This window comes from Dendropsophus ebraccatus, chromosome 4, assembly GCF_027789765.1.
Source record: "Dendropsophus ebraccatus isolate aDenEbr1 chromosome 4, aDenEbr1.pat, whole genome shotgun sequence".
Taxonomy (NCBI): Eukaryota; Metazoa; Chordata; class Amphibia; order Anura; family Hylidae; genus Dendropsophus; species Dendropsophus ebraccatus.
In genome coordinates this window covers 125305874-125328374 of record NC_091457.1, presented here as the reverse complement: position 1 = coordinate 125328374, position 22501 = coordinate 125305874, and the positions used below count along the sequence as shown (strand labels likewise).

At 41.2% G+C, this 22501-nt stretch overlaps 1 protein-coding gene across 2 annotated transcripts in view; it reads left to right on the top strand.

Moving 5' to 3' along the window:
• The first annotated feature begins 262 nt into the window (after positions 1–262).
• Positions 263–22501, top strand: part of PTPRG (protein tyrosine phosphatase receptor type G) — a 403269-nt gene continuing 381030 nt past the window's right edge. Inside the window, exon 1 of one of the 2 annotated variants that reach the window (XM_069966943.1) lies at positions 263–741. In XM_069966943.1, the coding sequence (XP_069823044.1) occupies positions 657–741 (85 nt within the window). In that variant the 5' untranslated portion in view covers positions 263–656. The remainder of the gene's footprint in view (positions 742–22501) is intronic. The other variant, XM_069966945.1, reaches the window with a different exon arrangement.

The window sequence follows — 22501 nt, the reverse complement described above, 5'->3', positions numbered from 1 at the left end:
ATAAAATCCCACCATATGTGAGATATGTCAGTGCTTGCTGCTGCTGCCCCCCCAGATCTGGGGTTGGATGACAGATGGTGGGGGTGTCAGGCTGTTAGCGTTTTATATGGATAGCGAAGGAGAAAGAAGCATCATTCACAGGGTTTCTTCTTCTGCTGCTCCTTGACGAGAGGAGAGATTACAGCGCGGCGCCTTTAAGAGCGTCGGCGGCGCGCCTGTGCTAGACGCCCAGTGTCAGTGCGCGCTCCCGGGCTCCCTCTCCCTCTGAGCTTTAAAGTCTCGGGCTGGAGCAGCTCACATGTTACTTCCTGTATGGGAGAATGGAAAGCGGCCAGACCCGGTGTGATCAGCCAGGAGGAGCGGATCCCAGCCTGGAATAAGGAGCCCAGGAGCCTGGAATAATAGAGATCCCCTCCCAGCTGGATCCTGGACTAGAGGAGATCCCCCTCCAAAGCTTGGGACTTGCTGGAGAGAGCTGCATGCATGAGATCCAGCGCTCTCCCCGGCTCTCCAACTTCCCAGAGCCCTCCTAGTAACCAGACACCCGGATCCAGAGCCCCCTGCCCCCCTCCTCCCTCCTTGCCTCTACTACTACTTTTTTTGGTTGGAGGGGAATCAGTCAACAAGTTGCCTCTGTTCTCAATGTGCATGTTGTCATGCGGAGACTACTGCAGCCGTGCTGGTGGATCTTGTTCCTGAAAATCTCCACGTCTGTGCTGCACTATGTCCTGTGTTACCCCGGTAAGTGGCTCAGCCCTTCCTGTGTGTTCTGCACTGGCGCCATGCAGTCCTAGCTGCCCTCTGCTCCCCCATGTGCCCCTGCTGCCCTCTGCTCCCCCATGTGCCCCTGCTGCCCTCTGTGCCCCCTTCCTAATACCTATTTACTATATGTCTTTTGTGCCCATTCATCCTTTATCTGTTTCTGAGGCTCTATATATATATATATATATATATATATATATATATATATATATATATATATATATATATATATATATATATATACACACACACACTCCTTCCTTGTGTGCATCCCATTTGTGACTCCCTTTATTGCCCCAGCCCCATAGACTCCCCATCTCTCTCATGTCATTGTCCCATATCTTGTAGCACTATTCAGTGATGTGACATAGTAACAATGTATCAGAATCCTATTGACAGTACTATAAGAAATATTGTGCCCTGTATTCCCAACCATGAATCCTCAGCAGCAGCCGCCTTGTGTGGAGGAGTGCTCAGTATTACTATGTGCTGCACTCCTGACAATTGGGGATGCATCTCATGTGTCAGATATCCAGTACCCATCAGATGCCATGTATATAGCATAATTTTTTTTAATGACCCTTTCCCATTCCAGTATGCTAAATATGGGACATGCATTGAATTCCATTTCTCCCTTATTTATGGAAGACTTGATCCCTACGCTCACAATGTACCAAAGTTCCCATTGAATGCTGTTTGCATGGCTGCTTGTATGGATTGCCCAGTCTCTAACTGGCCGCCTATATCAGTGCCAGTATTATATGGCTGAGATTGTGCATTTGTTGCAGCTAAACCTCCTCTCACTCTCTTTGTGCTGAAAGTGCCTTAGAGGTGACTTCCAGGAGCCATGCTACTCCAGCCCTGCCATGCAGGAGATACTGAACAGGTCCCTTGTAGGATTTTTGTCTACCCCCCCCCCCCCCCCCCCTTCCCTCTCTCTCTCTCCTTCCTCCCCCTTTTACATGGAAGGATCAGGAATCTGCTATGTGGCTGCTTTTTGGTGCAGTGCTTTCCTAATCAAAGCAAGCCCAAAGAAGTGCCGGGTGGGATACACACACTATGAGGGTGCATGGAATACATCTGTACATAGGGAACAGATACAGGGGGACCATATAGCTTATAGATTCCTGATTCCATTCATTGTAAAGTTCCTGTATGAAAAGGCAGAGACTCGAGACTTTTACAGCTTTTAAATGGTTAAAACTTGCTTAGTTAGATCTTTGCCCCCTAGCATTGTAAATACATGGGGTAGGGTGCCTAATTCTTGCCATTCTCTGCCTGGCATTGAACCATTATTTAGCAGTAAGCATAGTAGTGCACATGAGATACATACAGTAGATGCCGGCTGTATCTCTGGATATATTCTTCATCTTATAACCTGGTCGGATATTTTGCGCTTTCTGCTTTATGAGAACCTATAGGGCCGATTATCCTATAAAAGATCTCAAACTACTCCAGGAATTCAATATTTTAGCAACTGGAGGTCACTTAAGCATCCGATGACTTTTTTTTTTTTTTTTTTTTTTGTGTGTGCAATAGCTATTTGATACCAGAGGGGCACTGCTGAGCTATTCTTTGTAGCTGTGCTTATTAAATCGCCTGTTTCCCTTATAAGATGCTGTAACATTACATGTAGCCTGGTCCAGGACATTCTGAGGTTTATAGTTGTAACATTGCTATTAATACTCTACCTCATACCTAATGTGTTTTTTCTGATATGGTATATTAATGCACATTGTCCGTGAACCGTAAATTTTATGTTATGTGTTTTGAGATTGGATGTAAATTTGCCATTGATTGTTGTTGTGTCGGTCCCTGTATTTGTGATGGAAATTGTTTATGGTAAATTCATGACCCATACGTAGATTTGTATTCAGGGTGGCCGTGCGAGTTGTCCTGGTATTGATCCCTGCTCTTGTAAAGTCCAATAGTGCAGCGCGTTCTCTTTATTTCTGAGGTCCGTGAGTTGAGTCTGAGATGGTGTTTATTTCTATGCCTCTATACTGTTCCTTATGACTTCTCCCAGAGTACGCCAGAGACGTTCTTCCACTGACCTCCCTCTCACCGATCCGTGGATTTAATATTGGACGTCTTTCTGCGTAAAGACTTTCAAAGTCAAATGCGAAGTCGTCTTTGTGTCTTGACATCCAAGTGTTTTTTTTTTTTTCTTGAGTGAGATGATATACATTGAAATGGGGTGGCCACTCTCGGAGCAGAAACATTTATCTCTCTATTGATTTATTCTCCATTTCAGCCCGTTGAGTGATGTCCTTCCCGGTGGCTCTGATATTGTACAGTAATTACATCTAGGAGGGTCTCTTTGGGAGCACTTGAGGGAAAACAAGGAGCGATGCAGGCTTAATGTGACAATCTTTCTAAAGGTCTGATTTAAGCCCCGGCTTCTGGATTAGACGCATGGCACGTGTTTATTGTAGGATTGAAAAAAATGCCACAGTCTTGATATTTACAGATGTCCAGTGACGTCAAGGTCGTATAATTTGTCACTACGGGGATGTTGTATCCTCTAAGACCTACTCTCTCCTCTTTCTTATGTCTGTCGTACTATGTCCAGCAGCAGATATCTCGTCGTATCTAAATTGTATTCTTAGAAATGACCGATGTTCTCTATAGTAATCCCACAAGGGTCTTTGCAGGACGGATTCTGAAATGTCATGACTACCAATGGAGACCCTGCGGTGTAGCCGACTCTGTATGGCAGACAACAGGTGTGCACCGAAGCCGATCCTTATCTTGGCTGTGTGATGGGAACTGGCAGGGCTCTTAGTGACACACGATGACCCATTCATGAGGCGGAACTGTAGTGTCTAGAATGCTTTCTCCCCGTAGGACCTACCTTGCTGTTTTTTGGTCTTCTCTATGAGATATGATAGGGGACAATGCTTAGAAATATATAGATTTGCAAAGTGAAATCCAAAACTTTGAGTGTAACCAACACTATAATGGTAAGGTTTGCACCTTTTTTAGTGTTTTGGACCCACCAACTACATATGAACTCAGAGAACTCATGGTTTGGTTTTACATATGGTTTAGTTCTAGACTAGCAGACCTTATAAAGTCCTCCATGGCACTAGGTAAAAAGGCTGAGATAATCCCAGATCCAGGAAGGTCATCTGAAGTGGTAAACCTTTCCTGCCCTTTAAGAAAGAACTGCTTATATGTTCCTACTACATCTACCTTTGCTTTATGGACCTCTCATGAGATGTCTAAGGTGTCATAAGGTGCAGGAAGAAGTAGTACATCTCCAATTGTACAAACCTATATTTTTTTTTGTTCTTAGCCGCCCCAGAATTCCATTCACAGAATCTCTTTAGTATTGCTTCCTTGATTTATTTAAGTGCAAATATATCCGGAAATATTTGTACCATATCCAAATACTCTGCATCATCGGAAAGCTGTGAATAATGTAATTCCTATTGATCTTGACTGGGAGCATTAGTCATTGAGTGAGCCGCACAGATATTCCTGGTCTACTTAACTGGAGTTTGAAATATTGGAGAAAATCTGAACGCGTCCAATGGCTCGGCCTCTAGGGGAATTGCTTTCTTAGTATTTGTCACTGCCCATAAACTAGTCTATTTTTCCCCCCCCCCCCCCAGTAATTTAAGGTTCTGCCAGTTTTGTTTTTTTTTCTGTTCGTCGTATACTATGCCATTTTATGACAATGGTCTCCCCCAGCTGTTCGGAAACTAAAACTGTCTGCAAGGTATGATGGGGGTTGTAGCTTTACTGTAGCTGGATAGCAACAGGTTGGAGTCCAGTGGTTATGCTGATAGAATATTAATATTGGTGGAGAATGCAACTACTCCCATCATTCTGCCCCCAGCCCATAAGAATACATTCATGTGCAGCTGGAAATCTGTGTTGTACATCTGAACGGAAATTATTCTGACGTGTGGGATGCAGGCAGGTATTTTTCAACTAATTTGCCATGTGTAAGCTAAAGTTGGCCATACACCTTGTATATGTGTCAGATGAATAAATAATATCCTTCTTTATCGCCAGCATCTTGACAAGAGAGTCAGGACTGCTCCATACACACCAGCTCAATTGACAAGTTTGGCCAACATTAATCTAGGTCAGGGGTAGGGAATCTTGGCTCTCCAGCTGTTGCAAAACTACAACTCCCATCATGTCTTTAGCTTTGGTTGTCTGGTGGGAGTTATAGTTTTGCAACAGCTGGGGAGCCAAGGTTCCCTACCCCTGGTGTTACCCAGGATGTGGCTGCTTTCTTTTAGGAAACAGCACCACTCTTGTCCTTGGTGTGGTTGTGGTATTGCAGCCCATTTCCTTTGAGGTTAAAGGAGCTGAGCTGTACTACCACACCACACAACCTGCAGACAAGAGTTTTAGAAGAAAGCAGCTATGTTTTTCTAATCCTGGATAACCCCTTTAAGAATTCCGGAAGCTGAGATATGTGATTTGGACAGTGAAGCTGACCACAATCTCCCCACAATCTCCCCAATGTGAGGACCTTCAAACAGCTCCATAATACTCTTCTTTCCGGAGAATATTGAGGTTAGCTGTCTAGGTTTCCGGTTTTTGGCTATGTTCTCACACAGTATTTTTGCACCCAAAACCAGGAGTGGCTGGTATTGCAAAAATACTGTGTGGGAACATAACTTATGCATGGGGTAGGGCTATAGGAAAGAGGCAAATCCTTATTACTAAGAGCAACAAGAATTATGCCCAGGACTGTAAAGACACTATAAGAATCACCTACTGTACATCCCTTCATTGTTAATGCTGAGGTTTCTATAATACCGTTATTAGTTGGGTACGATGGATAAAATGGAAAATTCTATTACAATCTAGGATCTGTAGTCGTCTTCAGATCTAATAAACAATAATGTGTATAATGATAAATATTGGATTCCAACACTTTCCATATTATACAATACACACTGATGGGAACAATTCATAGAAATATTGGAAAATTTTCTGTGCGTTCTCTCATAGAATGAATGACTGGGGGAGAACTCGCTCTATAGTCAGATTAACCATTATAAAGCAGATTTTTCCTATAGAGTCTAATGCATGTCTAGCAGTAACATAGCTGTGGTCTTCAAGACACAAAATGTAATGCTATACTAGTTACATAGGGCTGGATTAATCCTGAGTGCCGCAAAGGCAATGTATGTAGAAATGAGTTATGGCTGCTAGGTTTGGGGATATGTTATTCATTCATTATTTGGCTAATGAAAAAAAAAAATCTGTTCCTAAAGGGATCTGTCTGGTCTCCATTCATTTCTGAACACTTGAGCCTATTGGTGCACATTCACATTAGATGTCAGTGATGTTAGCAGAACTGCCTATCTAATGTGTAATCTGGGTCTCCACTCGATTTCAGCATGCCTGACCCTTTGTTCCCATGGGAGATAAGCAGCTGCCGGAGAAGTCTGGTAGCGGCCGATACGCCTCTGTCTCCCTTTTGCAAACAGATGCACACTCTGCTGAGCCGACTGCTATCTCAGGTGCATGGTCCCCTTCACAGTATGATTCCGTAGACACTGTCAGTATTACAATCAGTTGGTGAAATCTTAGAAAGCCTTTGTGCCTTGCTTGGATTTGTGTGTGAGGTTATATTCCAAATATTCTTGTTGCCTTGAAAGCACCACCATTGTCCTCTGCCCCCCCAAAGCATTGGCGTTTATTTACAATGTTGGGTTATGACTTGTTGTCTATCGCTGTCATGTGACCGCAGTGTCTATTCCATGCATCACCTGTGTTAGAGCCCCATGCTGTCATTGACAAGCACACTTAAAGGGGAACTCCAGTAGCTAAAAAATGTATTTCAAATCAACAGGTGTAGATTTGTCATTTACTTCTATTTAAAAACCACATGTCCTCCAGTATGTATCAGCTGCTGTATGTCCTGCATGAAGTGATATATTCTTTCCAGTCTGATGTTCTTTGCTGCCACCTCTGTCTGTGACAGGAACTGTTCAGAGCAGGAAAGGTTTTCTCTGGGGATTTGCCACTGCTCTGGACAGTTCCTGTCATGGACAGAGGTGGCAGCAGAGAGCACTGTGTCAGACTGGAAAGAATACAACACTTCCTGCAGAACTTACAGCAGCTGATAAGTAGTGGAAGATGAGTTTTTTTTAAATGGAAGTAAATTAGCAATCTATATAACTTTCTAACACCAGTTGATTGAATAGTTATAGATATTATATATGTGAAAGATTTTATTTTATAGGGGTTATCAAGCACTACAAAAACATGGCCACTTGTTCCCCCTCTCTTGTCTCCCGTAGAGGTGTGGTTTGCAATTAAGCTCCATTTACTTCAATGGAACGGTGTTCCAAACCTCACCCAGTCTGCAGACGAGAGGGGAAAAAGTGGCCATGTTTTTGTAGCGCTGGATAACCCCTTAAAGGTCCCAGTTCTATATGAAGCTTTCCATCTTCCTGTAAAGGTCCATTAGTCAGTGCTTGTGCAGGTACTAGATTCTTTGTATTATGGAATTGTATGGATACATAGGTGTATAATGGGTGATGATTTGCTAGCTGGGCTGCAACCACCTCCTGATGTAATAAATGTTCTGTTAGATTCACTTGGGCTTAAAATTTATAAACATGGCAGCTTTCTTCCAAAAAACAGCACTACCCTTGTCCTCAGGTTGTGTGTAGTATTACAACTTGACTCCATTAATTTCAATGTAGATGAGTTGCAGTACCACACACAAACTGAGGACAAAACTGGCGCTGTTTCTGGATGAAAGCAGCGATTTGTTTCTTCTATGCCTGGATAACCTCTCTAAATGCTGGAACGTCTAGTTTGCCTGGTATTATAGGGGCACCAGCTGCCTTATCCTGACCTATATGATGGTGCTTGCCCTTGTACATTGCTCTTGGTCTCGTACATTGCCTACAAATTATGACACCAGATATCAGAATGTAAAATCTGCACGCCTCAAAATAATAGCAAGTAGACAGAATCTTGTCTGGGAAATAACTATCAGGCTTTTGACCTATACATCTAACCAGTCCAGTGCGTTTAGAAGAGGACCTGTCACTGGAGATTGCTGAGCTTCATAAATCACAGTGGAGCGTCTGATAGAAATAGTACCAGCGCTGTAATGTGATTTAAATGCAAAGGCTCCTTAAGTGGCTGCGGGGGGGAGGGGGAAGGGGAAGGCTAAGACGTCATATTATTTCATTGGAAATAGGAAGAGGTGGAAAAACTACTTAATACAGCAACAAAATTACCTTCGTAGTGGGGAAAAGCGCATTTTTATATCTTTTAAAATGCAAAAAAATTCAGTTGTGTGAAAAGCTATGTGGGTGTAATCTGTTCTGCAGCCGCTTTGCATGCTGTGTATATTTGCTGGCTTAGAGAGAGCAGTAACTTATTATTGTTAGAGAGGTGGAGAAGAAGAAAAAAAAAAGGCTACTTATGGGAAATTGCAAAACAAGAGCTGCCTCTAGTCTCGTTCTGACCCCAGGCTGATATTACTTTCTCAGTTTCCAGATTAACTCTGGGCCCCTCAAGGCCTGGGATATTTGCCCTGTGCTGCTGGGTAATAAAGTAGAGAGTCGCGACCTTAGAAGTCGTAAGGTTGTATTATATTAAATGGCTGATCTCTTCTAGAAACAGCGCCACTGGTGTGCATGGGCTATGCATGGTATTGCAGCTTGGCACTATTGGGCTATGTTCACACAATGTACTTTGTATGAAAAGAACGGCCATTTTCAATTTACACAACGGCCGTTCATTTCATAACGAAATGATTTGCATTGAAGTCAATGCAAACATCAAAAGCACCTTGTAGCTTTTGAATACCCTAATCCAACATTTTCTTTTTTCCCAAGATATAGAGATTTTACGATTTGTCAAACTATGTGCACTACTGAATGAATAAGCAGATAGGCGGGAGCATAACTGCAAAATGGGGTGTGAATTCTAGGATGAAAGGGTGTGATTAGAGGCTTTATAACTCAACTTACAATGGCCTCAACATACCATGGCCCTTTCTTGACCATCGTAACTTGAGACCAGACTCAACATATAAGGCTACAGACCTAATTGAACATCGAAAAATCGTAGGTTCGATCGAACGCGAACATTCCTGGTCCGTTGGGAAGGAGAAGAGTGCCCGGGGACTGCCTGGAATTCCGCCCATTACCTAGGCTGAATCCTGGAATTCCAGGCGGTCCCCGGGCACGCTCCTCCTTCCGCACGGACTGGGAAGGCATCAGCAATCAAACGCGGCAGGTTCGAGAATGTTCGAGTTTGATCGAACCTGCCGCGTTTGATTGCTGATGCCTTCCCAGTCCGTGCGGAAGGAGGAGCGTGCCCGGGAACCGCTTGGAATTCCGGGATTCAGCCTAGGTAATGGGCACTCTAGGTAATTCCGGGCACTCTTCTCCTTCCCAACGGACCAGGAATGTTAGAGTTCGATCGAACCTACGATTTCCGATGTTCGATCATCTCTACTCTTTACCTGGGCCAGGATGAGTTGCACCTTTGGGCACCAGGTGAGGGCAGCTTCATTTTATATTTCTGGGACCCTGCATTGCCTGTAAAGGATCTGAAAACACTCCAGCCCTCTACATAGAAAGAAATGTAGAGTCTATCGTAGCTCTTTCTGACTCTTAGATGTAAGGATTTGCTGTATCCATATTAGTTAGCTGCTTATTTTCCTTTTATTTTATTTATTTTTCTCATTTTGGGGGATTTAGAACAAATAACCAGTTTTCCATATAGTTTTGGTCTCAACATACAATGGTTGTTCTGGAACCAATCAATGCCGTATGTTAAGGGACCACTGTACAAGGTTCACACCCACCCCTTAGTGTGTATATATATATATATATATATATATATATATATATATATATATATATATATATAATATAATCTAGCAATTTATATAATATAATCTAGCAATTTATAAAGATTATCTGTCATATTTAATGAGGTTGTTCAGGTATCTGTTTATTTTAGGTGGCTCAAAAAAGTTTACTTGTCTGCCATGATCCCACCCTGCTGCCATTCGGGTTATGCCCGGTCCTTGCTGCTAACCCATTTCTCTCCTCAATTTAAGGGAGTTTCTACTTGACCAATCGCTGGCTGCAGTGGTGCCTTGTCTCAGCAAGTGATTGGATGAGTAGACACTTCCTTGAGGTGGAGGGATTGTGGCTGGTGAGTACAGCTTTAATTTAAGCTCAGTCTGACCGCTACTAAAAATTAAACTGCTGGACAATGCCTTACATTTTTTGTGGCATAGTGAATGTTCTCAAATAAAAGTACCCACTACTGCAATACATTACATTTTTTGACTCCCTCCCAAAGTAAAAAAAAATATATATATATGTCATGAAACATCTGTCTTGATGAGTGTCCTGTAGAAGTTGAGCTATGGAGATGCAAACCACAAAACTTGAGCAGCTTGTTTAGTGTTCAAGAAGTGTCAATATAGCCGAACTGTGGTTGTGATATAACTGGGGTTTTGCCTTTTTAGCTTCATAGCGTTAAGTGACAAATTAACCTCTGCTATGTTTATACTGTAAGTGGCCAAAATAGAAGGTATTGTGGAAGTCCACTGCTTAGACATCAGTCCTGGTGCAGTCAGTTACGGTGTATGCCTTGGGTCCAGGATCCAGTGCAGAAGACTATTAAGGTCTTTGTAGAGGTCGATTAGCGGCTTTACAAAACTATGTCAAACCTCCAGTGTCTGCATCAAAAATCTGTCGACAAGTAAGAGACAAATGGAGGACATAGATTTTTACCCTGGACTATTTAAAGAAGCGGTGAACTTAAAATAGTTTACAAAAGTACAGCGTTATAGGTTGAGCTGCTAACATCATTCATGTGTACGTATCATAATGTTCTGGAGATGACAGTAGTGCCGATGGGGATTGAGATATATCATTTATTTTAATTTCTTGGGCTGATAACTGAGAACAATAAACCAGTATACACCATCTGCAGAACTTTGCTTGACATGGGAGGATAGTTGGCCTTGGTGTATTTCCTCTCTGCTACTATATTTGGCTCATTCCCTAATATATCCACTTATGAATCACTCATTGTAATCTTTTGTGTCCATAGACATTGTGTTGTGGTCAATCGTATTCTCAGGACAGCTGCGAGAAATATCTGGTTGCTTCCTGTATATGAATCACTACTGAAATACACTGGAGCTACAGGAGTTCAGTGCAAATAGTCTGTGTCCGTGGCTGTAATGGAACTGCAAATCTCTATGTACAAAGAACAAAGTTTTGATCAGCGGGGGTCTGAACGGTGAAACCCCTACTAATAGCTAAATTTAACAGATGGCAGAGTGCTGATGTGATGCGGGACCCACCTCTGTGTGATTAAGATACAGCGCTATAAATCCCGCCCACAGGGGCATGATTGCTGCGCTGGGACCATGACTACTTCATAAGCAGGAAACGCCCAGCTGACTAGCTAACCCGCATTTGCATGTAACGTGGGACTTTAATAAAGTACATTTGTAGCTTATACAGGACAAAGACGCGGGCAAAGATATATGTATGGGAGGGTGTTAGGGGCAATATAAGCATTGTTTGGTAGCTTGATATTGATTTTTCTAGTGATTTTGTCTTTTTACAACCTTGTAAACTATGTAGTCCATCAAGTTCAGCGTACAATATAACCCTACTGTGTTGATCCAGAATGTGTGTGTTTTTTTTTTTTTTTTTTTTTTTTTTGTTTTTTTTTTTTTTGAGAAAAGCATCCAGGTCCCTAAAGACTATATTAATCTGCCAGATACATTCCTCCTAACATAAATAAGAATGGTACAAACTGCTTGAGATATATATATATTCCTATTATAGATATTTAGGTCAAAGTCAACAGGAATGTAGGTCAATATTTAAGGAAACGTTAAAACTTTAAACAAAAGTTCATAAAAGAGAATATAGGGTTACCAGGGTTAGATACAAAGGAGCTCCTATCTGTGAGAGATGGGAATATGTACAAGTGTGACTCATAGCAGTGTTACTCTGTGCACCATTTGTTAAATTCTGTAAAATATTTATTTTTGTTTGATCAAATTTCTTTAAATATTTAAAAGGGATCACATTAAAAATGCAGTCTTATCTATAGTCATGTTATAGAGGAGGAGGAGCTGTGCAGTGATATATAGTTGTGTGGGAAAAGTTCTAGTATAACGTGTTCGTCCATGTAAACCTCTGCTCATTCAGTGCTAAATAGTCAAGTGGGAGGATATACATACACAAATGACTGACTGAGCAGCGCCGCCCATATGAATTAATCAATAAGTGCCCTATTAGATAAAGTGATTTAAACTATCGCAAACAAGATTGTTCATCAATGATAGTCGTTAGTAACGATTATTATAGCAATGATTTACTCTGATCCAAACAAAGAAGTAATTATGGTGCGTCTACACAGAAATTTATCTGACGGATTTCTGAAGCCAAAGCCAGGAATGGATTTGAAAAGAAGATAGGTCCCAGTCTTTATGACCTCTTCTGTGTTTATAGTCTGTTCCTGGCTTTGGCTTTAAAGATCTGTCAGATAAATCTCTGTGTAAACACACCGTTAACACTAAAAGATTAGCAAACAATTAACAATGATTTAAGGGTCAGATCTAAATGAACGACCAACGAAACACACACAATTTTTCAATCGTTGCCTGCAATTACACGGAACAATTATCGTTTGAATTTGAACGATAAAACAATTTCCCGCCCGATCGTACCGTGTAATAGGGTCTTAAGTTAGGCTAGGTTCACACTGCATTTTTGTCAGTTTAATGGAAAAAACTGATGCACTGGTGTGTATACATTTTAATCCCTTTTTTCATTAACTTCCATGTCCATTGACTTAACTTCCATTGATGGATCAAAACGCATCCGTAAACAAAAACTTGGTGCACACAAATGCGTTTTTTTTTTTTTTTTTTTTTTTTTTTTTTCCATAAAACGGACAAAAACAGTGAACCCAGCCTTAGTTACCCTAAAATGTATCCCACAAAATCATATATCAATCTGCTCAGCTCAAGTACTGTGATGCCTGCAGTTTCAATGTGACAAGTTCCCCTTTAAATCCAAGGTCTATAAATATTTATTTTACTTATTGTACCCCCTCCCTCCCCCTGTCTTTCTGTGAAATGTTTTCCTTTTAATAAATAAAAGAATTATCAAGTATTATGACAAATTCCTCCAAGGCTCCATATTTCTTGCTGCTAGAATTGGGATATATGGTGTTAAAAAATAAAAATCAAGTCCCATGCATAACGAGCTTTTTACCTGTCATAATGGTTGAATAGTTTCTTATTGAAATTTTTATTCCTATCAGTTGAGGGGCACAAATCCTAAGATCTGCTCTATCTCTATTGTGCAGTTGAAAAGATTCTATTGTTCTGTTATAATCTGGGCTGTACACTGCTCCTCAATGGTAGTGCTGTCACAATTCAGAAATATATCTGCCCCCGGTATCTCTACTTTGCCTGGTAGATCTCTGCTCCTAATAACCTGCATAAACATTTACCTACATATTCTCTTGTAAGCTGCCATTATGTAATCTTTTAGCTTTAGAGCTTCTTTAAGTCTTTGGGCTGAGAACCTTAAGATTGTCATTGGTGCTGGGATGCCTGCATTGCTGTGAGCCGAGAGTCATCATCCTGAGTGGTTCAGACAGCTGTTTTGGAGCGTTTCAGAAGCTAGGAATATCTTGTTCATATGTGTCTGGTGTTTGTAGAAGACGAGGTAAAGCTTTTAGGACCAGGATTTCGCAAATAACTAAACCACCTCCCCCCCCCCCCCATTCCTTTTTCCGATTTATAGAATTGTATTTTATTCATCACATGTTGGATCAGTTTCTTCCACATAGGCTGTATCCATGTTTTCCCAGACTCCATAGGGCTGCATCCAACTTCTCCAGCCACTGGTAGTCAACCCTCAGACTCAAGCATGCTTGAGTTGCGCTTATCTAGTAGTTGTAGGTGGTATTTTATCAACAATGATTGAGACTGTACCTATTCAGTCAGCTGATCTGTGGCGGACCCATCAGATATTGACAGCCTATCCCAAGAGGAGACCAACAATTGAGCAACCTGGAGAACTCCTAAGTTTTTTTTTAATTCTATATTTGGCAATCGTTCCTAGTAATTATACAGGGTTTTTCTAAATTCTCATACTTCTTTCATATTTTCCAGTTATATCTTTCTTTACAGGGCTGTCGGGTGGCCCAAACCACAACAGGATTTATGTAACTTGAGCTTTTAAAGGTGTTTCGGTGCAATATAATATTATAAATCCATAGCTATATAAAGTGTAACATGATGATGATCCAGGGCCCAAAATCTACAACTATAACCTTATCTAACAAAGGAGCAATTGTGCCTCCCAGGGCCAACATTCTACCATAACCTTTGAACCTATGGTTGGTATGTGTTTTTTATTAAATTTTTTTTTTGTTTTTACATCTTGAGCCTCAACTGTTTGTTTTTACAGTTACAGAAATTCAAACTGTGTTTAGTTTGGATGTTTACATTCCCCAACACTCTCTAATGTCCCAATAGTAGGGGTTACCCAGGGAAAACAAACTTTCTGTGTCTAGAAGGCATATGAACATTTTATAAACAAGCTATAGTCTCCTCTCAAGGCCCCCTGCAGCAGCCATGCCCAATACTCCTGGTCCTCCAATGGTTATCTACTGGTCCTGGTTTCTGTAACTTGCTGACCCCACAAGAACTGCACTGCTCAGCCAATCGCAGAGGCAGGACACTACCTGAGAAGGGCAGTTGCTGCGGGATCAGCATGTCACGGGAGCCGTGTAGAAACGTTGAACAGAAAAAGACTGGGAGCATTGGCAATTGCAGCTGTAATATAGTAAGAGTGAGAACATGGTCTTATGCCAACACCTTCTCAAGCCCTACTTCTACTTGACATGCACATCTTTGGTTATATTCAGATTATAGGTATATGTTGATTCTACACCCCCTAGGATGAATTTACTTTATTGCTACTCAGAGCATTGTGTCTTATTGCAATTAGGTTAGCTGAAGAAATTCTATTTTCTTGTATACTGCTTCTTTTTCTTTTGCATGTCCTCTTAGCCCTGAGTCTTTTAAGCTGGTTAAAAACCCAATATTAAAAGTAAGAAACGGCTCCTTCCCCTGATATTTTCAAGACCACCTGATTTAAAAGCTTTGTATCCTTCCTCTAGACGACTAAGTGACGTGAACTCGATAATTGGAGAAGGGGCTTTTATTATAATGGCTTTCTTGGTGTTTGTGTTACTGATAAAGATTTGTTTGTTTAGAACCCTCCGGGGAGAGATGATTGATCCATACACTGACTTGACGTTCCTGAATTAGACTTGAAGTACATATTGACTGTTATTGGGCCCTTTTCCTTAAGGTAAATTCCATTAAATTTCTAGCCTGGTCCGCCAAGAGCTGGCGGCATCTCACAATAATATTTCATACCACCAAATAAGAGTATTTTTTTCCCCTACGATATGTATTAATGTGTTCCCTGTAGAGCGAAGGGAAATCTTATTTGACTTTTAGAAAGAATTTGAGACTGAATCCTTTAAGTATGTCAAAAGGGAAATCGATCCGCAAATCAAAGTGGAAGTAAGCCGAAAAAGCTGGCGTGGAGGTCTTCTTGTAAATTAAAGCATGCAAGCACTGGAGAAAACTTATGTCTATGCATATAGTGTATAACTTGCTCCTCTTTCGTCCCCCCCTTTATAGACCTTAGGCTATAAGACATACAACACATAAAGATGTCCAGAGTTTGAAAAACAATGGCCTCTTTCTCTCAAAGTGCCACACTTGAATTTCAATAGATCCAAACTAATGGACAATTGTGGTGGTGTACCTAGAAAATGGCAGCCATGTTTTCCTTTCAGCGCCCTTTTAAGTCATACAGCAATGTCCTTGATGAAGACCAGTGCAACCAGCACAATAAGTACAACTGCAAAAAGTATATGAATGGTTAGATTTACATCCTATTTTTTTGTTCAAAAAACTCTAAAAACAGCTGTGAATTAGGCCTTAAATTAGAATGCTTTTGTAAATTTGCATGGGTGGCTATACTCTTTACTAATGGGCTACTCTGATATGTACCAATTCATGCCAGACATTCAAGGGGTTATTCCAAGGTTACAATTGTATCACACTTCCTGTGGATAGGTGATAATGTCTCCCAGGGGACACGGAAACTGTAGCGGTCCCAACATTCGGACCTTAGCTAATCAAATGCGTTACGCACAGCAGACCATCGCTGCACAGATTGGGATTTTTTTAACATGCTTAAAGGGAACCTGTCACCCCCCGTGCCAGAGTGACAGGCTCCCGACCCCCCGCTACAGCCCCCTATACTCACCTGATCCCGCCGGGTCCCGCTTCTGGATCCGGTTGGGTCACGGAGATCTCAGCCGCTGCAGCCCAGCGCGCGCGCTAAGAGATGAGTCCATCGCTCATAAAGAATGACGGAGCGCTGGACATGGTCTTTCATCATGCATTATCACGTTAAATGATGATCGGCCAAATAAGGCCTATCATTGTCTAGTGTAATAGGTAGAGGTGAGCGAACCGGGTTCGAGTCGATCCGAACCCGAACGTTCGGTATTTGATTAGCTGGTGCTGCTGAACTGGGATAAAGCTCTAAGGTTGTCTGGAAAACATGGATACAGCCAATGACTATACCCATGTTTTCCACATAGCCTTAGGGCTTTATCCAACTTCAGCAGCCACCGCTAATCAAATGCCGAAAGTGCGGGTTCGGATCGACTCGAGCATGCTCGAGGTTCGCTCATCTTTAGTAATAGGGCCTTGGGCCCTGAACCTCGTCCTCATCTCTCTGAACTTTATAAGAAATATATATGCTTTTATATTCCTTCATACAAAACCATTGCCTGGGATGACTAGCTGTATGTATTATTAACAACTTGTACCTCACCCCATGCCAAGTTAATACGACTCCCACAGACATCACTGTGCATCGTTGCGGTTTCTTGGGCACTTTTTGATCTATAGAGACAGACACCTAGCGCGACTTGATTATTGAAGACTTTTAGAAGATCTGGGAATGCAGAATACACCAAGAAACCTGTTCTTTATTATAAAGCAATTAGGTGTCTAGCTGCTTGTCTGACAAACAATTGATTCTCCTCCTCGCTAATAAATACAGCTTATTCCATGATTTACTTTGATCAACCTCAAGGTCAGATTTTTTTTTTTCTTTTTTCCTTTTTATAAGCGGTTCTTACAGAATCAACACTTCCATATGAAAGGATAGTGCTAAGGGGGGATCCGTGTCCGTGTATTACCACATCTGAGAGATGCTGTGGAGAAGGATCAATCGCCCGTGAGATGGACTGGTGAAAAGAATTTGTATTGCCGACAGAATAAAGTTTTGTTTTAAAGTGGAGCAAAAGCTTTATTTTTTATTTTTTTCCAGGTTTACATAGTGTGCAAAGGAGAACAGCAAAACTTCAATATCCTCCTCTATCTATGATTTTTCTTTGTGTCTTGATGGCCCTCCACTGACACATATCTAATTAGACTCTTCTATTAGATCTGAGACTTGTTAGCAAGGCAGGTATCGGCCAAATGGCTAATTCAGCTGTGGGGGTAATCCGCTTCTCTTCTGAAATGTTATTATGTAGCTGTAGTGGGTGGAAAAGGTCCAGATGTATTGAGTTACAAATAGTGGGTGGAGACCTCTGGAGAGCTGCTTGCTTCTACGACTGACTAATCTCTAGTATTTTAACAAGGGTGTAAATACAAGATAGAAATTGGCGCTGTCCTGGCTTGGACTCGGGCCATGGTTTTCACTGCCGTAAATACAACTATTCACCTGTCCAAATCTAGAGGACGTGGTGTTAAGAGTTCTCGCAGAATATAAGTTGGTAGTTGTGAAATGTGAGGCTAAATCCTGTTTTAAAGTAATATTTAAATAGGATTGTCTGGGGTAAGAAGTTTTCATATGTTGGCTGATGCCACAGTAAAGAGGTAGTGCTGCGCTAAACATTTATTCACAAAATAGCACACATTACAAAGTTATACAACTTTGTTATGTATGTGAATGGCCCCCTTCCCTGTGTCCCCCCCCCCCCCACCCACACCAGACCCGGAAGTGTTGGTGCATTATACTTACCGCATTCGTGTCGACCCCCGTCCGCCATCTTGTGACAATGACTTGTTCGTATAACTTTTGTAATGTGTGTTATTTTGTGAATAAATGTTTAGCGCCGCACTACTTTTTTTTTTTTTTTTAAGTATGGCTTAAAGCAAATATACCATCAGGTACATCAGTTTAAGATTTTTACATCAATAGACAGGTGCCAGGACAGGGATGACTGTGTTGTGGTCTCTGTGCTCGGGACCTAGGCCCCCGATTCATAAAACGGGCCGCGGCACAGGCATCCCAGCTCTGGTGCCAGTCTATTGATGTAAAAAATCTTAGTGATGTACCTGATGGTACATTTGCTTTAATGATGGTTTTTCTTACCTGTGCAGCTGCTTCTTTGCAAGAATTGACTAAGCGGGACATCACTACAGCCAGAGATTGACTTAGCAGGGACAACGCATCACGAGAACCAGGATATGATTGTGATGTAGGGCTACAAACACTTTTTTTTTTTTTTTTTTTTTAATTACCTGAAATCAAAGTTATACAGGTTTGTAAATTCAAACTTCCCAGTACTCATCAGCTGCTGTATGTCCTGGTGTATTCTTTCTAGTCTGACATGCTGCTCTCTGCTGCCACCTCTGTCCGTTACAGGAAATGTCCAGAAATTGTAGTAAATCCCCATTTAAAAAAAAAACAAACAAAAAAAAACTGATAAGTACTGGAAGGCTTGAGTGTTTTAAATAAAAGTTACAAATCTTTAGAACTTTCCCTCAGGACTCCCCTTTTAACCTGTCCATTAAGAGATTTTCCATTGTTCACATCAAAGCTTTCCACCTATTGGCCCATTGACACCGATGTATCTCCTAGAACCTACCATACCTCATGTGACCCTACATGTTGCCCCTTTTGATACTTCATGTATACAGTGTTAATTTTATAATGTCTGAACCTCTCTGCATTCCAAATCCGGACCAAATGAGGGAATGAAATTTTCATCGTCCAATACTCTCCACTCAATGTGTGAGAAGTATGCTCTGCCCCATATGTAGGTGTAATACTGCCCCACCACCTGTCTGTGACCGCTATGATTGTTAGGTAGCATTTCCATACATTTTGGTCTGAAATCTTTATCATACAGTAACATGAATCACTTCTTCTAGAAGGGATTTAGAATGTGCGCTGAGTTGGATAAACGTACGGTACCTTAGCTAAAAGCCTGATAGATCCTTGGCATTGTGTTCCTCTATTCTTCAATCAATAAAAAGTCATTTGCAAAGGATACCTTTCACCGGAGTCCTGAACACACAGTAATGGACAGGAACACTTGAAAGAATGTTTGTCTGCATAAACCTCATGACTTGCACTCAGAAATCTACTTTACGTGTCAAGGAGGTTATAGTGAACACATGTCAGCAGAACGCTTAACATGTGACTTTGGACTATAATGTGCACAGTGATGAAAATCGCACAGTCCTAAGAGTCATGCTTTTTGACCCGAGATGCTCTATGCCCCTATTAGCCATGTTTTACTGTAATGTCCTTTTATGCTACATCTGCTCTTGTTGTGGCCACATATCACCTGCTCTTGTCTTTGCAGGTGGTTGGCTTTTCAATACATATGCAGGTTAGCTAAGTTCATTACATGGCCAGTGACTGGTAAAACATTTTCATATATTAGTAAAGCCCGGTTAATGTTTCTATTCAAGAATTTATCTTTTTAGCCAGGCTGTACAGCAATCAAGTGCATATGTCGCTCTGGAGGATGTAGCAGGTTATGTGCGTTACATAGCGAGCCCTTCTATAGACGACATGTGATGGTTCCTTTTATCCTTTGTTGGCACTGCTGTTGGAAATAGAACATTTTGTTACTGGGTTACCACATAGATCACAGGTGATCGCTCGGGGGGTGGGGGTGGAGGCTCTATGATCAGTGTCGAAATCGATACAGCGGGAAGTAAGGACAAAACATAAACATATTGGTATAAATGAGTCCTTTGAGAGTTTACAAAAAAAAAATCCTGACTTCTCAATGGACAGTTTTTTTCCAAATGGCCCATTACATACCCTTTTGTCTGTAAGCAGCTGTTCCCAAGAAACACAAGCACGACTTGTACTCAGGAAAGATGGTGAATGTATTTAGTGGGGTCCATCCATTGGGAGCTGGGGTTCCATTTCTCCCATTTGAATGGAGCGGCAGTCAGGCATGTGTATTGCTGTTGTGTTTAACTCCATGGCCAGACGAAGATAAGAGTAAAACACGTAGCTGTCATTTTCAGGCCCAAATGACTGCTGCTCCATTCATCTGGGGAATGTGGGACTCCTCTCCTGGTGGTTGGACCTCTGTTGGTCAAAGATTCTCATCCATCTTGTGGGGATAACCTTTAATGGATTTGAACATTTAGGGGCACATTTATCAAGTGGCGTACACCCCTCTTACCTGGCAGGGGCATGGAGAGGAGATGTGGCCTCCTCTTATACTTAATTCATAATGGTTTAGGCCTGGAAACAGATGTAAACCATGCAGAAATCTACACCTCCAGGTGTAGATTTCTAAGCAAGCGCTGAAACAGGTCCCACAGGACTTACCCCCAGTTACTCAGTTGGACTTGGTTCTTTATTTAAGACTGAGTATCGAGAGCACACCAGTGTTAATAAATGTTGCTCTGAATATTAGGGGTAATGATGTGGTGTGGTTGATTGCACAGCAGTTTAGATAGTAGCTATGGCGGGGAGAAGCTCATAAAGGTTGGAGAGAGAGGAGATGCAAGACAGTTTGCAGAGTAGGCTATGTACAGAAAATAGAGCTTCCTGTGGAAGCAAAAGTAAGCAAAATCAATAATAAACCCCTTGGGAGATTCCCCCCCCCCACCATAATTATAAAGCATAAAAAATAGTATCGTACCATTTTAGCCAGAAAAATCTGTGGTTATAAAAATTTTTATAAACGTGTCTGACAGGATCTTTGAATCCGGAAAGCTCACTATTCTAACAATTTCTTGTAAGTCAAAGGTATCACTGCTAAAATACTTTGATCTAAAGTATTTACCACCACAAAAAAAAAACTTTTAGGTCTGATTTATTGTTTTCCTCTTATAGTAAGGAGTTGGATATTTAATGTATGCTTGAGAGCTAAGTGGTGCCTAAGCTCTTATGTCTGACCAGCTTATCTCCTCCTCTGCTTTGTGCCTGACCTGATCTGCTTTAGACGCCAGCAGTTCCCTCTCATGTCTAAAATTGCTCTTCGTTTCCCGTTTCTATTTTCTACCCTGTAATTATACCTGGTGATCCCACATATTTCTTCTCTACAGTTTACCAGTTTTATGTAGCCATTTCCTTGGGCTGACTTATTTTTTTTTTATTTTTTTTTCTACAAGACTATAGACTTCCTTTTGTTTTAGATTAAATATGACTGAAATTTTCAGCTTGTTGACAGCAGTTGCATCATATCCTAATTGGCGAGATTCACTAATGGAGTACTCTAGATCTAAATATAGTTGTTTATTTTGCCTCTCATCTAAGCCCCAGGGTTTTGCATCATTTTATGGCTTCTCTGCAAACTGTTTGCATTCCGAATGAACACCTAGATGAGAATTTTAGCTGTTTAGGTACGTGTTAAATGTATGGGTTCAGACTCGACAGATTCAAAAACTGTGACTTTATTTTTAATTGTTCCAAAGTGTATTGTTTATGCATTCTGCCTTGTGTTTACTGTGAATTAATTCATTGTTATCTTTACAAGTAAATTAAGTTAAAGCGGTCGCTCTACTCCGGCTGAATACAAATTATGATAATAGCCCATCAGGATAAGGGGGGGCACTTCCACTGTATCAGTGTTAATTATCAATTGGGTTGATTAAAAAAAAAAAAATTTTTATATATATTATAATATAATTTTTTTTTTTTTTTTTTTATACCAAACATACCATATAGTAAGGGGGGAAAAAAGAAAGTACCTTATGTATAAAGAGTATATTAAGGTCCCGATCCCACCTTCAATAACTGATGGCCTAAAGTTCAGACGTCAGTTGTATCTCTTCCTCCTCTCGTACACAAGAACGTTCAGCACATTCAGAACATTTGTGTGTTCTCACTGCGGAGGCTTAAGCTTTAGCCTGACTGCGGCTTACCTTTCAGAGTTTAAAGGGGTCGGCAAGTTTTTTTTTTTTTTTTTTTTCTCCTTCCTGTCTTCCCAATCGCGCCTGACCCTCTATCTCCATCAATATTATCTGTTAGTGTATGGTCAGGAGAGCCCCATACACAGTGGTGGGTACAACTCGTAAAAGTATAAGATGTTTGGCGACTTAGTAAGTGATCCTGGCTGAGGAGGGTGCAAATTTTGGGATTTAAAAGATCTACAGAAGTGAATTGTTGAAAACATTTACTCCCCGCTGCCCCCCCCCCCCCTCTTCTCCTCCTCTTTCAATTAGTGGGCTTCTCATTATGGAGACCTGTCATATAAGACAGTGAAGGTTAAATTCTGATTTGCTTCAGCGGAGGACATATGGTTCTGTAATTTGTCTCATTTGCATTTTGTCAGGTTTGCCCATTTCTAGTTGGTCACACGACTAACACATCCAGTCTTTGTGATTCATAATGTACTATAGGTTTATTTGCTGTTTGTTGATTGTGCCAGCTTA